General features: G+C 40.9%; 1 protein-coding gene across 1 annotated transcript in view; it reads right to left on the reverse strand.

Annotated features, from left to right (window-relative positions):
- Positions 1-3,716: 3,716 nt before the first annotated feature.
- Rad23b (RAD23 homolog B, nucleotide excision repair protein) overlaps positions 3,717-14,662 on the reverse strand; it is a 38,178-nt gene continuing 27,232 nt past the window's right edge. The window contains exons 6-10 of the mRNA XM_032903892.1: positions 12,501-12,628; positions 11,183-11,318; positions 10,137-10,264; positions 9,232-9,426; positions 3,717-5,071 (exon numbers count right to left, since the gene is read on the reverse strand). Coding sequence (XP_032759783.1) covers positions 4,958-5,071; positions 9,232-9,426; positions 10,137-10,264; positions 11,183-11,318; positions 12,501-12,628 — 701 coding nt within the window. The 3' untranslated portion in view covers positions 3,717-4,957. The remainder of the gene's footprint in view (positions 5,072-9,231; positions 9,427-10,136; positions 10,265-11,182; positions 11,319-12,500; positions 12,629-14,662) is intronic.

Consider the following 14,662-nt stretch of genomic DNA (forward strand, 5'->3'; position numbering starts at 1 on the left):
ATGATCTGTTTTTAACTGCAATTCTAATGAATTATAATGTAATGTACATATCTAACATGGAGGATATATATTCAACCCACCGGCTTAGGCAATCAGAATTTCAATCTTGTCTTACGAGGAAAGCGGACTGTTCTCATCAGTGTGAGTGGCTATCATAAAATCTGGTTTTGTCTTTAATTTCAGAAGGATTTTTCTGGGTTTTTTTTAGCCCAGGCTGGCCTTGAATTTGCTATGTAGTCAGAGCTGTTCTTGAACTCCAGATCCTGACACCTAAGTGCTAGGATTACAAGTGTGCAACATGACGCTTGGGAGGATAGCCTGAATGGAAGACCAAGTTCTTCAGCCTTTGACTGGCAGCACAGCTCACAGTGACACCTTGTACACCAGCATAGCTAATCCCATTCCAACAGTCCAGTCTTTTTAGCCTTGGACTGAAGCTCCATTAGCGTTCAGTTCTCCAGCCTTTCTCATAACAATGTCTGAATCTTATTGTTCCCATGCTCCTGGAGAATGGTGACTCAACACAAACCCTTTTAAGAGTTTATGCTAAACGAACATGGAGTTTCCAGTCTTTACACCATGGCTCTCCCGAGTTCTCATCCACACACCCATCAAGTGTCTGAGACCAGGAGTGGTGGAATACCTAGAATCCCACCTGAGGGGCTGGCGGAGGAATGGAGACAAAGCCACCCAGATTACATGCTGGTTAACAGGCTAACCAGAGCCATGTAATGAGGTGTACACTCATTCTTCAGTTTTCATCTAAGCCACACCTATGTTGACCGTGTACTTTTTGTCTCACCTAAAAGAACAGTGTAAGAATATTCAGAGGTCTTCATATTGAGTACTGCAAGTTATCTGCAGATAAAGCACAGGAATTGAGCAGGTTATGCAGATATTTTTATGTCAGTGGCTTAGGCATCTGGGGTCCTTGGAGTGCAGAGATCCTAGAAGCAACTTCCCATGGGTATCAAGGAAAGATGAGCAACCCACGGGGAAATGCTATCCATCATATATCCAAGGAAGGAAGCCCTGAAAACAAAGCCATTTAAAGGCAGTTAAACAGGAAACAGCTTGACTGCAGCAGAAGGCACAAGCCTGGATGACAGCTTTTCCATGTGTTCCTGGAGGATGTTAGGATGGCAAAGACCACACTACACCGCGTCTTCTTTGGTCTCAGGACCCTGGGGAGAACATAATCTGAGACCACAGTCACATGAGCTCCATAGATTCCTGAGCCTCCTTGCAGTTCCCATTACTGACAGTGCTTCTTTGACAAGTGCAAGCCTCTGCCCCACCTCATCAGTGCACTCCCCATTTCCTCTGCAAATCAGTAGCAGAAAAAGACCCTGAAACCCAGACAGTCAAACCAGCCAAACCGCTCTGCTCTTGTCTCTCATCCTGCACTGTGATTGCTGGCCTATTTCCAGGTGCACCTACTAATGCTAGTGTGCTCGGGACCAATTCTCATCATCCTATTCCAAGAACAAGGACTGTGAAGCAATGGAGAGACTTCGAAGCAACCCAAGGCCAGGTTAACATACCAGGCACAAGATGCTCCTAGTGGATTTAGGAGCTTGTGACATCCACATGAGAGCCAAAGTAAGTGAAGACCTTAAGTCATGTCTCAGCATGGCAAGATAGAAACCAGAGGAAGCACAGCCAGAGAACAGGAAAGGTTGAACATTTTCTGTGACAAATTAGGAGCTATTTTGTTCCAGTTGATCCAAGTGATCAGCAGCAAACCTCACTAGCACTTAACAGATAAATGAGCATATGCAAAACTACAAGGACAATGACATGTGTTTATTCCCACCCCACAGAACCTGATTTCAGTATTGTTTAAAAATGTGAAGTCTGTGCCTTGCGCCACTTTTAATCCCAGCTTTCGGGAGGCAGAGGCAGGGCAGCCTGATCTATACAGTGAATTCCAGGACAGCCAACGCTACTCAAGAAACACTGTCTTGAAAAAACAAAAAAAAAAAAAGGTAAAGACCATTTTGTGGCATGCAGTGGTAAACCAGATTTTACTTGTGTGGCTATTGCTTTCCAGCCTGAACCAGGAAATAAAAAAGTGTGATTGGGGGGGGGGGAGGATAAGGAGGGGAACACCCATATAGAAGGGGAGGGGGGGGGATTAGGGGGATGTTTGCCCGGAAACCGGGAAAGGGAATAACACTCGAATTGTATATAAGAAATACTCAAGTCAATAAAAAAAAGAAAATTATAAAAAAAAGGAAAAGAATTATAAAAACAAACAAACAAAAAAGAATCATTAAAAAGAAAAAGTGTGATCAGAGGTTTGGGGATTTAGCTCAGTGGTAGATCGCTTGCCTAGCGCAAGGCCCTGGGTTCCGTCCCCAGCTCTGGGGAAAAAAAAGTGTGATCAGGAGGTGCCCGCCCACTTGTCAGAAAGCGATCTCTGCTCTCAAGTTAGAGGTGCTATCACTTTTGGGCTGGGTCCCGGAAACGGAGGAATTGGTAATTCTGTGCCATCTATTAATTTAAATGCCTTCATGAACCTTTGTGAGTTATAGCCTATCAGGTATTCCACCACTGTGCCCATGTGCTAGCTGAGAACCATGACCCTGCAGCTGGCAGGATCAGCTTCTACTGAGGACAAATACTGGTGATGGAAACATCACTTCCCATCTAAGCTTGTATAGAAATCTTTTAAAAAAATGAGAAATGCAATATCAGGTGTGTTGAAAATACTTTATAGTCAATTCTCTGGAATCCTAGCCATCTAGTACAAGAAAACAGGGTGGAACATTTCAGTACTTTTAAACAAAAATATTTGACTAGAAGATGGCAAAATAATCGTACAAATATGAATTCAGGCTATTTCCAATAGAGTAGATAAACAACAAAAATAAGGATGCCAGCATATCTCAAATACAAGATGCAAAAGCCCAAGTCACCTCTATTGTTAAACATAGTTACCCAAACTATCTAATTCAGCAGTAACAGCACAAAAGCCGCTTTGCTCATGGACGGTGTTTCTGCTGCGGAAGGAATGGTCACACTGGCCCTGTTGTCCTCTGGGGAAATCATTACTCCTACTATCTGCAGGTTTACGTTCAAGGACAGAAGTTCCATGCCACCAACTTCTGCTGTCACTTTCCAAGGAGAGATAACAGCTGCTATTTTTACAAGCTTCCTGTGTCGTCTTATGCTAACATTCTGAGCAGTAAGGAGCAGTCAGACAAATGGAAGCATTCTCCTATGCCACTTGAAATGTGTTACCGTCTTCCCAACCCACTGCCGCTCTGTCCTCAAAGAATGTTGTAATCTGTGTCATTCTCCTAAGACATCAGCTCACATGATCCACTGTAAAGCACAGGGGCAATACAACATCCAACATCCTACCACGTTTACGGAATAAATACATGGAAGTTAAACATGGCACAGCATGAAGGAAAATCACGGTTTCATTTATTTTCATGAACAGGTTATGAGCACACGACGAGAAAGCTTAAGAGTCATCACCAAGTGGTGGTGGGCACGGGACAAGAGACTGTCCAGGGGGTCTGCAAAGCCATCTCCTTATACAGCATCAGATGGTGGGAAGCGTCACGTCCTTCAATAGTCTCCTATTGAACATTTATGTTCAGTAAAAGATTCGACAAATTCAACAAGCTGATACTGGGCCCCTCTTTACAATCAAATAACAATGCCAATGACGGAGTTTCCAAAGAAAAAGCAAGATGAGCAAATTCCAAATAAAAGCCAACACTGTGATTGAGATTTTTCTTTTAATATGCGACGAAATAGCTTGATTGTATATTTTCCAAAGTACTTTCCAGCCACATCTCCCAACCATACAAAAGTTTGCTCCCATCTTTGAATGCAGTAAAAGATGCTGGATTATAGTTCCACCCACCTTCTCTTTGAAAGCAATGTAATACTAATGGATTTAATGGCAATACATTCTTATCTAATAAAGAAAAACATCCACAAGTATCAGAAACCCAGTTTTGAAAGATGTGCGTTCATTTTGAACTGAATCAGCTTTTGTGGTGTTTTTAAAGGCAGCAGTTTGACTCACAACTTGCTGATCAAACACATTTCTACTAAGGAAAGGGGAGGGAAAGGGAGTAAATGCAGCAAAGTTTCTTCATTGGCCCCAAAAGTGCTAATTTCACAAAGGGATACACCGAAAGCAAACATGCAATGGTTGTTTTAAGTCTTTTACTGCAACACAACAGTGAAGTAAACAGTAATCAGACACCTACCAATCCCCCAAACAACACAGAATGTAAACAGGAAAATAACTCTGCCTATACGTGTACAGCTTCTCAAATCATGTTAGATAGAGGGGCTCACATTCAATAATCAAGAAATTTTAAAATAGCAGTAATTATTTTCATTTTAAGAAAAAGCCCCCTTTCTGCCCTCCCCACCCTAAGCACTCAACATGAAGAATGGGCTTCCTTCTGCATCAATTTCATACTCATGTGAAGCAGCAACAATGACTATCAATAATTTGGCATTTCTGTTTACAGATGCTCCAATGTTTCCCCCTCAATTTCAAAAAGCCATTATCCAGTGTTGCCATAAAACAGACTGTAGACTCTAGGTAGCAAAGATTCTTTCAGAAACCAATGTAAGTCAAAGAAAAGAGAAAGCAGGGCATCACACTAAATTTCTGGATCTAGTACACTAGAAAGAATGAAACCCAGGAAAAGTTACCTACTGCTTAGAAGAATAAAGACCTGTAAAGGCGGATGTTTGGTTGTATAGTATTTTACACTGTGTGGATCTGCAGCATCTGCTGATTGAAGCAGACATGCACTGTATGTATCCCTGCCCTATATCCTAGCTCCCCACCCCCACCCCCACCAACCTACTACCGTATACCAAATATTGTGGATATGAGCCCAAGTCACCCCAGACAATCCAGTGAACAAGGTTAGTGTAATGCACTGGTGTGAGTGTGAGGTACAAAAGAGTCCCTTCAGTCTTCATCAAAGTTCTGCTGTAGAAGAAAGTTGGCAGCCAGATTCTCGTTCTTCTCACAAGCAAAGTATGCTTGAATCACAAGTCCTTCAGGAAATCCTAATGCCTTTAACTGGAAAAGAAGGAAGCAATTAAATCCAGCTCATCAACTATGGTGGATATAAGTCTGCTTTACATACTGGGGATTGCGACAAAGAGCACCATGGAAAACGCTCAACAAAATCACACAAGGTCACTCTCACTGGAACCTGGATTCACTGTTCAACACTCTTAGGGTGGAGAGAACATTTATAACAAACCAAAATATTTTTTTAATGCTGTTCTGAGTTAAGGAGATTAAATTAACAGGCACTCTATGCTAAAAGTATGCTCTAATACCTACACTAAAAACCAGTAGTTAATTGTCCTGATTTAAAAGTAAATGAGCACAAACAAATATGGATATCAAATGGCTTTAGTAAGGGAAGGTTTAAGAAAGGGAGAGAGCATGTGGAAATACCTTAACTTGCACATCAACTTCTTGTAAAAGCAAATGTTTCATTTCTTTTTTTTTAATCAAATATATTATTCACTTTACATTCCAATATCAATGTTGCATTGCTTAACAGGCCTGTATATTTCAATGCTGCTCTTCAGTTCCTTGCCTTATCAACACTTTATAGTAGAAAAGTAGATGATCAATTACAGTACCATGATGTATTGTGAAATAAAGACAACTATGCTTAAATTTATAGCATATTTGAATCATCAATATCAGTTACTGAATCTCATTTAAAAACTCGACTAAAGCCCTTAAAACCTTCAAATCAACTATTTACTATATAGAATCATTATTTCTTAGATGAATACCCCCCTCAACTGTCTCAAAACCTTTCTCTGACACACTAAAGACTATTAAGAACTGGAAACAACAAAACAAAAACAAAAAACAAACTAAAAAACCCAACCCCAATTCAGCACAAGAAGCTATTTATAAATTAAAATAGAAAACTTCAAAAATGAATTTGTTAGAGTTAAGTTGTGTCCAACTAGGGTAGCTGAAGTAACAAGAAAGAGTTGGGACAATTCAATGACATACTGTGGTAAGACATAAACTTGAGACTTAAAGTCATACAATAACCAAAAGACAACTAGAATGGCTTTAGTTACTAGACAAATTTGTTACCAGAGATGAAGGACATTTTTACAACTAAAGGGAGGGGGCCAAGAAAACAATGATAGATAGATATAACGAGAGGCCAAAAATACACCAAACCAACAGAACTACCACAGAAGAGAAAAACCAGCAATACTGTTGTACCCAAGGACTTCAATGCCACCACTATTAGTCACAGGGTACAGTCAGACAGGGCACCAACAAGGAAATCAAAGAAAGTAACCAGCATTATAAGGCAACTAGTCTTGACAACAGGAGAATGTTTAATAAGAGCATATTACTGTCTCAAATACTCAGTGCGTATATGGATACATGTGTGTTTCTTTAATAATTGGATCTACCTTAATAAATTAAGAGTAAAACTAACCACTTAATATTAACAAGAAAATCAGTAACATTTAAAACAAAACAAAACACCACCTGAAAAGAGTGTGGCTGGAGTGGAGGGCAGGGAACTTCAGGAGAGAAAATATCTTTCAATGATAAAAACAAAAAACAAACAAACGAAACCCACAAAAAGATCATTAACTGACAAACATTTAAGATGACCAGGAGGCAAAGAAACCTAAAGATTCAAGGAATAAATTTAGAACAATTCCTACCTTTTTGACAAAGGAAAGGTGTAATGAAGTACGTAAGCACAGGAGTTCCCCAAGAAAAATGAAGGTTCGTATGGCAACTGATAGTCTATCAACTCCTTAAACAATCAACACCAATTCTTAAATTCTTCCAAAAAGAATTTAAAAAGTAAACACCCTTTACTCCTGTGAGGCCCCAATTCCCCAATATTAAAACAAGATATCCACGACCAAGAAACTACAAAGTAATAGTTGTTATGAATACAGGTATAAAACCCTCAACTAAATATTAGGAAACTGAACAAAACACCTTTATTTAATGGACAGTGGCCTTTATCCCAGGAATGCAAATGTTCCTCTATATAGAATAAATTATTTGTAAGAATGGAAGATGATCCTTTGATACCTAGAAAAAGTATTTAACCGTTATGAGACAATCCTCACACCGTGACACTGAAGGGGAACTTCCCTCACCATCGAACTCCATGGGAATAAACTAACACATGAGTTCAGCAAGTTTGGGGGACTGTAAGATCACCGTGCAAAACCAAGCTGTACTTCTACACAGCTAATAGTGAACATTTTGAAATTAAGAAGAAAAAAATCCCAACAGCATCAAAAAGAATAGCTCTTAGGAATAAACTCAAATGTAGTACACATTTTTAATTTTTAATTACTACAGCTACTGTATACCATAGAACAAGCCTTGGTAAGCATTAAGTTGTTTCTTTGTTTTGAAATGATCTTACTACACAGTCAGTCTCAAGGCTACAGCTCCCGGGTGCTGGGATCACAATGCTGCTCCATCTCACTCAGACGGTTTTAAGGTCTCAGGGGGCACAGTGCTGCATGCTGCAGTCCCAGCACTTGCAAAACGATGGAGAAGAATCAAGACTTCAAGGTTATCCTCACCAACGCACCAAGCTGAAAGCCCCCACAGGCTACTCTATATCAAGACTGCCTCAATAACAAACTCACAAACCAAAGAGGGGAGAAAAAGATTCAGGACATTTCTCATATCCACTTCCAGGATAAGTAGAATAAGGGCGCTAAAAACTCAGCCAAAACCTCTACCCCAGACAAGCTGATCTGAGATTTACACAGAAGAATGAGGGATCTGGAACAGTGCTCCACACCCTTTGTTTTCATACTTGTTGATAAATTATTCTCTGCCAGAAAAATGAGCCAATTCAAGCCAAATTAAAGTATAAAGGTAGGTTTCAACCTGGGGGGAGCTCTCAGGCAGGTTCACCAATCTCACAAGCGGGTAAGTGAAGTTGCCATGCAGATAGAAGACAGGAAGGCAGTGTTGATGAGATAGGGGGAAAGTGGGAGACAGAATGCAGAGAGGAGAAATGCAGAAAGGGAGAGAACCAAAACATCTGGATTATATAGTGAAGAGCCACTGGGTGAGAGGAAGCCCAGCCCATGGTGGGGTATGCCTGCTATGCCCTGAAACAGACAGGGCCTGAGAAGCCTGGTATACTTTGGTATGTTAAATATGCACTTATTTCAGACCACTTGTCCCAAGCCTGAAATTAAAAATCTGCAATAAAGGTAGTGAATGAGGAGTAAGGTATTGGCCTGGGTGGCTATGGATAAACATAAATCAAAGGACTGAAACTGAGCCCCCAAACAACCCTGACACATCCATGCACCACTGACATTTTTATAGGAACCTATACCTTCAAAGTCTTTTCAACAAATGGTGTTGGGATACATGGATATCCACACGCAAAATGGCAGACAGGCATACTCCATACCAAAAGAACTCACAAGGGATCACAGTCCTACACATAAAGGCAATCTGTGGATTCTTTGGATGAATTAATAAACCTGACTTTCACTTGGATTAAGCAATGATCTAGAAAATACCACAAAACAGACAAAAATCAGAGAAAAGAAAAGCTACAATGAGAAACCAACTGAAGCCTAAGTACAGAAGAAAATTAAAGCCAGACATGGGCATGCACGTCTTTAATCTCACAGCAGGAGAGGCAGAGATCTCTGTGAACACAGGGCTCTATCTGATTACCATCTCAAAACACTTCATAACAATGTGAAAACAATGTCAAAAGTGAGGGAGAAATGGGAGTTACTCATCACAGAATCACAAGGTAGGCTATTGCAGGGCCCAAGCCTGTACCAGTCCACTTGTTAGGACATAGAGTTATTATGTTTATTATCTCTCATGTTTATTATACACTACTCACATGTAATTCATATAGATATTTAACATTTTGGGGACAGTAGTAAAATCTGAAGTATGAAAAATGAATGATTTTGAATTAGTTATAATATTTAGTGCTTTAGCCAATTAACAGTCATACTTGATTTACTCAAGAAGGTACTTTGCTGCTATTGGGGCCAAGAAAGGACAACGCAGGGGATGTGGCTAAGAGTTATTAAGTCTTTATCGCAGTCCCTGGGGCAAGGGACAGAGAAATGCCACAGCTGCATGCCAGCAGGAGCCACTGGCCCAAGGTGCAGAGTGGTGTAAGTACAGTGACCAAGGAACTCAACTGTACCCAAACTCACCCGTTCTATAGCTTCTTTCTCCTGAGGTGTTACTTGGATGTAGTTCATGTGCCCACTGCCAGCTTCTGCAATTCCTCCACCGCCTCCACCTCCACCTCCTCCACCTCCACCACCTCCTCCTCCACCTTGACCACCAGCTTCCTGAACCGGTTCATTTAGCATCTGAATAAAATGCTCCTGGTGTTGGCTAATTTGCTGTAGTGATGTAAAAAACAGAAGAAATAACACATAATTACTTACTCCTAAATAAAAACAAGAAAAAGATTAGCCAGGCGCGAGGAACCACACTAATTCCATCTATTGGAAGGCAGAAACAGATCATCTTAGACATGCCCGAGTCCTATAGGAAATTGAATTTCAGACCAGCTCTGTCTAAAAGAGTCAGAAAGTTAGTTTTAAGTGATTTCTTACATTATTATTAAAGAAACCCAACAGTTCTGAAACATAAAAGGAGAGAATGCAAATTCTTTCAAATACTCCACTCAAAAACCAACAATAAAAAGCTACCACGGGCCTAAGTAGAGAGCTTACTCTTTATGTATAGTTTATTTTCCCCACTAGGCTATTCTGTGCCTATAACTCAACTATTTTCTGGTCTGGGCATGAAGCATGCCCACAGGTAAGTTTCTAAGAGGCAATGTCCACTAGTAGCAAGCTCATGAAAAGCAATTCACAACATTAAACAGCCTCTCGGATTCCCTAACACATAAATGTACCTGGGAAATCCGAGTGAGGAGACCAACCTCTCCCATTGCTAACGTAAGTAGTTAAGCAATGCAAGCTGATTAGTCTTTATCTCGGTTCGTTCCTCAGTATGCTTACCTAGAACACAGGCTCTGGTTTACCTGTAGTACAGAATAAAACAACATTCAAGCCCATTTTCCAAATTAATATGGATGAGTCACCTGCAGCAACTGAGGGTTCTCCCGGCCTATCTGCTGTAGCAAAGCAGGAAGCAAGGAGGGGTTCTGCTGGATAATTTGTCTCATCTGTTGAAACTGAGGCTGATTCCGTAAAAACTCAAGGGGGTGGCCTGAAATATAATATACAAACATTTCAAAACAAAAACAGTAAGTAGATGTAACAGCAGGTAGTTAAACAATGACTTAAGTTCTCGTGTTATAGAGAAAGTAAGTCACAAACTCTCCAAACTCCAATGTGCCTGCCACCATTGCTCTAAAAAGTTATACTGCTTCCTACTAGCAAAAGGATAGACTGCTGAGAGGCAAGCCCACCCACCATGCCCTGTGAACCATCACAAAAAAGATGGTGTCCTATATCAAAATAAAAGGTTGTCATGTTATTGCCTGTGCTCACAAACAAGAAACACATGCATGTTTATGGGTATCTAGTCCTATATTATGTACAATAATGAAGTGAGACTCAGGGACCACAGTTACCTAGGAGGTGGCATCCTATAAATCTGAGCCAGAGCTATGCCTCCTCTTTGCACTACATGAGTCTCAACTGTTTGCCAAAATGAGAGCAAGACGCTATCAACCTAAAAAAAAACCCCAGCTTTTTAGAAATCAGCTTGCTACCACCAGCACTGCCGCGTCTCTCTATGTACCCTGGCCATTTGAGAACTCTGCTGCGAAGACTACGTTCCCCATGTTCCCTCAACTCAGATGTGTGTCTACCTGTGCTTCCCGATACTGGGATTAAGGAGTGTGCCTCCACACCCTGCCTGAAATGGTAATTCTTAGCAAGGTAAGACATCCACTCAAAAGTCAAACAATTCAAACTGTGAATACACATTTTTTCCAGAGTGAACTACTAGTATAAGCTCTGACAACACTGGTATACACTAAAAGCCAGAGAATCTCTCCTCTTTGAGTGAAGAAACATAAAGCTTATCCAAGTGTTCTGGGAATGAATCTTAACCAGTGAAGTACTTTCCATTAAACAATCTTACACTAAAAGACCATTCTCCACCTAACAGCTACTTTACCTCCAGAAGTGGTGGTTGTCGTTGCTGTTGTGGTCGCTGCAGCTGCAGCCACTGCTGGAGACTGAGGAGTTCCAGTACTCACAGCCTGGGGAGGAGGATCAACCACGGCCTGACTTTCTCTGTCTCCAGGGATTCCCTGCCAACACAATTTCAAATTTTAATCAATCTCAATGTAAATCAATCAATCTCTCTCTCTCTCTCTCTCTCTCTCTCTCTCTCTCTCTCTCTCTCTCTCTCTCACACACACACACACACACACACACACACACACACACACACACACACACACACACAAACACACACACACGAATCTTACAAGTGGCCCAGATACAATGCTGTAGTGCAAGGGAGCATTGTTCAACAGAATTTTCTAGTGACAGATGCACTGTCCAGTAACAGCCACAACCCATGTTCAAATGAACTCTAAAAGTATCAGTAATTAAGGCGTTCAATGCCCATGGGTTCCAGGCGACTTTTGCTGCAGAGGTTTTCATAATCTGTCATTCTGTGAAACAAAGGACTGTGTTTACACAAACCAGGCAACTGGTGGATAAGCGACCAAGTCTCCTCTACTGACCTAATGCTTCTAAACAAGTATCACCTAGAAAGTGCCACACATAAAAAGAAAAACTTCAAAGATGGACAAATTGGTATGTAGTGTTAATAGTTTATATTTTGAATTTCTGTATGTTTCAAACATTTATCTTTTGAAATTAGTACAATTTAAAAGGTACACTCAGATTTTCTATTTTGATGCACAAGATTTGATGCACACAATTATACCCATTTAAAAATCCATCAAATTTTTAACTTTAACAGATGGTAATGAGTTCATTTCCTATTAAACCAAGGCCAAATTCCTTTTCTTAAGGAAGAAAGATCAGTGACTAACAGGGGCTATACTACAGGCATTCAAACAGCTATTTTTCACATGGAGTTACAAGACAATTAGATTCAGAGTACAGAACGTGGCATGAAATTCTCAGACGGAAAAGTTAATGCTGGCTCCTCCTAATTTTGCTCTAAGTACGTCATAAGAGACCTAAGGTATCAGTCTGTTCAATTAGAGTTGCCTTCACCTGCGCTTCATTAGCATGAAAGGCACCAACTACCCCAAACAAGAGTCACTTCCTAACTCACCTCACAGCATTTAAATCATTTCAGAATCTTTTCCAGAAGGTTACCTTATAGCAAAATCTCAATATTGGGTGGGGATGGGAACCATCCAGCATATAATGCTTTCCACTGAATTGTTAACTCATTTATTAAAACCTTAATTTCAAGAGTTTGAAAGAGACAAGTAAAACACAGTTCTCACCATTAGAAGATATTCCACAGCTCTATCAGGGTTGTTGAAGCTGGCTCTCAGGGCTGCAATTACTTGTTCTCGTTCATAGCCCATTGACATGATCTCAGTTACCATATTCTCGTAAGACTGACCTGTCACTAAACAGGTGTGTGGGGAACAAGGGGGGAGAAAAGTACAGGAACATTCAACATTCTCCTCATAGTTCTTGACTCCATGATGTTAGTGTTTCATATTGCTACGCTAGGCAAAGACGATTAACAATGTAGTAAGTCAACGTCACATTCTAACTCCCAGAACCCATAAATATGTAATCTATAAATATGTATGACAAAGGGAAGTGACCTTTCAGGTGGGCCCAATGTCATCAACAGGGTCCTTAAAAGTAAAGTGGGACAGAAACAGGGTTACAGACAATAAAGACAAAAGCACTGCTGTTGTTTTTTGCAGGTGGAGAAGGGGTCTGCAAGCTTCTAGAAGTGATAGGGAACTAGGTTCTCCCAAGTCTCCAAATAACATACAGTCTTCCCGATTCCTTGGTATCAGGCAGCAAGATTCAGGTCAAAGGTTCTGACCTACCAAAAATGGCCAGATAACTTTGGTAACTTACAAAAGTAATAGAAAACTAGGAGGTTTTATATGCATAGTAGAAATCCCAGGTACAGATACAAGAAAGAATGTACAGGTCAGGGAAGGCAGCCTGTCAAAAGAGACAGGGGAGCCAGCACCTGGGGATCATTCTTACACTCCCATTGGGAAGACTGCTGCTGTGCACTGAAGACCAGTGTTATCTACACAAGTTCAAGGACAGTATGAGGCATAAAGAAAAATGCTATTGCACAAAAAAACCAAATCCACAGCTATATATATTTTAAACAATCAATTCTGGTGCAGTAAGACTGTGTTTTATCTTTCTTTTGACACCTTGTATATTTCAAACTAATGGGAAACAAAGGTTGGAAAAGTTACAATTTCAGACCAGGTTGCAAGTATTGTACCTGAGTCACTAACATCCCCAACCTTCCCTGACGGACAGTAGCTTGCCCGAATGAGAGCTGCTCCCTCAACTCTCAACTCACCTGTCTGTAAAACTATTTTCTTTTTTTTCTTTTTTCGGAGCTGGGGACCGAACCCAGGGCCTTGCGCTTCCTAGGCAAGCGCTCTACCACTGAGCTAAATCCCCAACCCCGTAAAACTATTTTCTTTCCCACTTGTGTTATGGCACCACTGCATTGCCACGTCAGAAAGTGGATTCATTATGGTCTCCCTTCTCCACCCCCAACTCTGCCCTCTAGTTTAAGTGACCAGCAGCCATGTTGTCACCTATGAACAACAGCAAACACACTGGTGCAAGCAAGTAAGGGAACAAAGACTTGGAAGGTTGCAGATTTCCCCCTGGAAGTTTACATAAACAAGTCTGCAAGTTCAGAGGGAAATGAGTAGCATTAATTCATGTGGGAATCCCACATGCATGGTATTCCGCTATTCCCACAGCTTAAATGTTTAACTATGGCCTAAGCCAGAACCACGGAAAGCACATAATTAGTCAGGAACAATATTTTACTAGAGTGCTTGAGAAGAAGGGTTTGAGACATACACAGAACAGGAATGGGATCACAAAAGCCAAGTGGGAAGTTAAAGAAACGAATTCAGCAGAGCAGAGACCCAGGGATTATAAAGCTGCCGTGGAATGTCCAGTGATATAAAGGCTAAATATAAGGGGTACTAGCATTCCTGTGTGCTGGCTCCTTGATCAAGTCATAGATTGTTTTGCTTCCTACAGACTGAAACATGAGCAAAATATGCCTCTTCTTAAGATGTGTGTAAGTAAAAACATCACCAGCAGCAGCAGCAGCAGCAGCAGCAGCAGCAGCAGCAGCAGCAGCAGCAGCAGCAGCAGCAGCAGCAACAAAAGGCATCATCTACTTGGCTCCTGCTCAACAGCACCATCTTGGCGATACTGGCAACAACCAGAACCGTTAGTAACACTAGGGACAAGTACCAACTGGCTCCAGCTCTGAACCACAGAATGGTTACCATTCTCTAAGTACTCCTCTTGTCTAGTTCTTCCAATGCCTTTATAACAATTCTCTATAATTCATGGCTTCCTCTGTATGAAGTAGTATGCCTTCTGTCTCATGAAGGGATGTTTACTGAAAGTATTTGGTGGCAGT

The sequence above is a fragment of the Rattus rattus genome, chromosome 1, assembly GCF_011064425.1.
Source record: "Rattus rattus isolate New Zealand chromosome 1, Rrattus_CSIRO_v1, whole genome shotgun sequence".
NCBI classification, from domain to species: domain Eukaryota; kingdom Metazoa; phylum Chordata; class Mammalia; order Rodentia; family Muridae; genus Rattus; species Rattus rattus.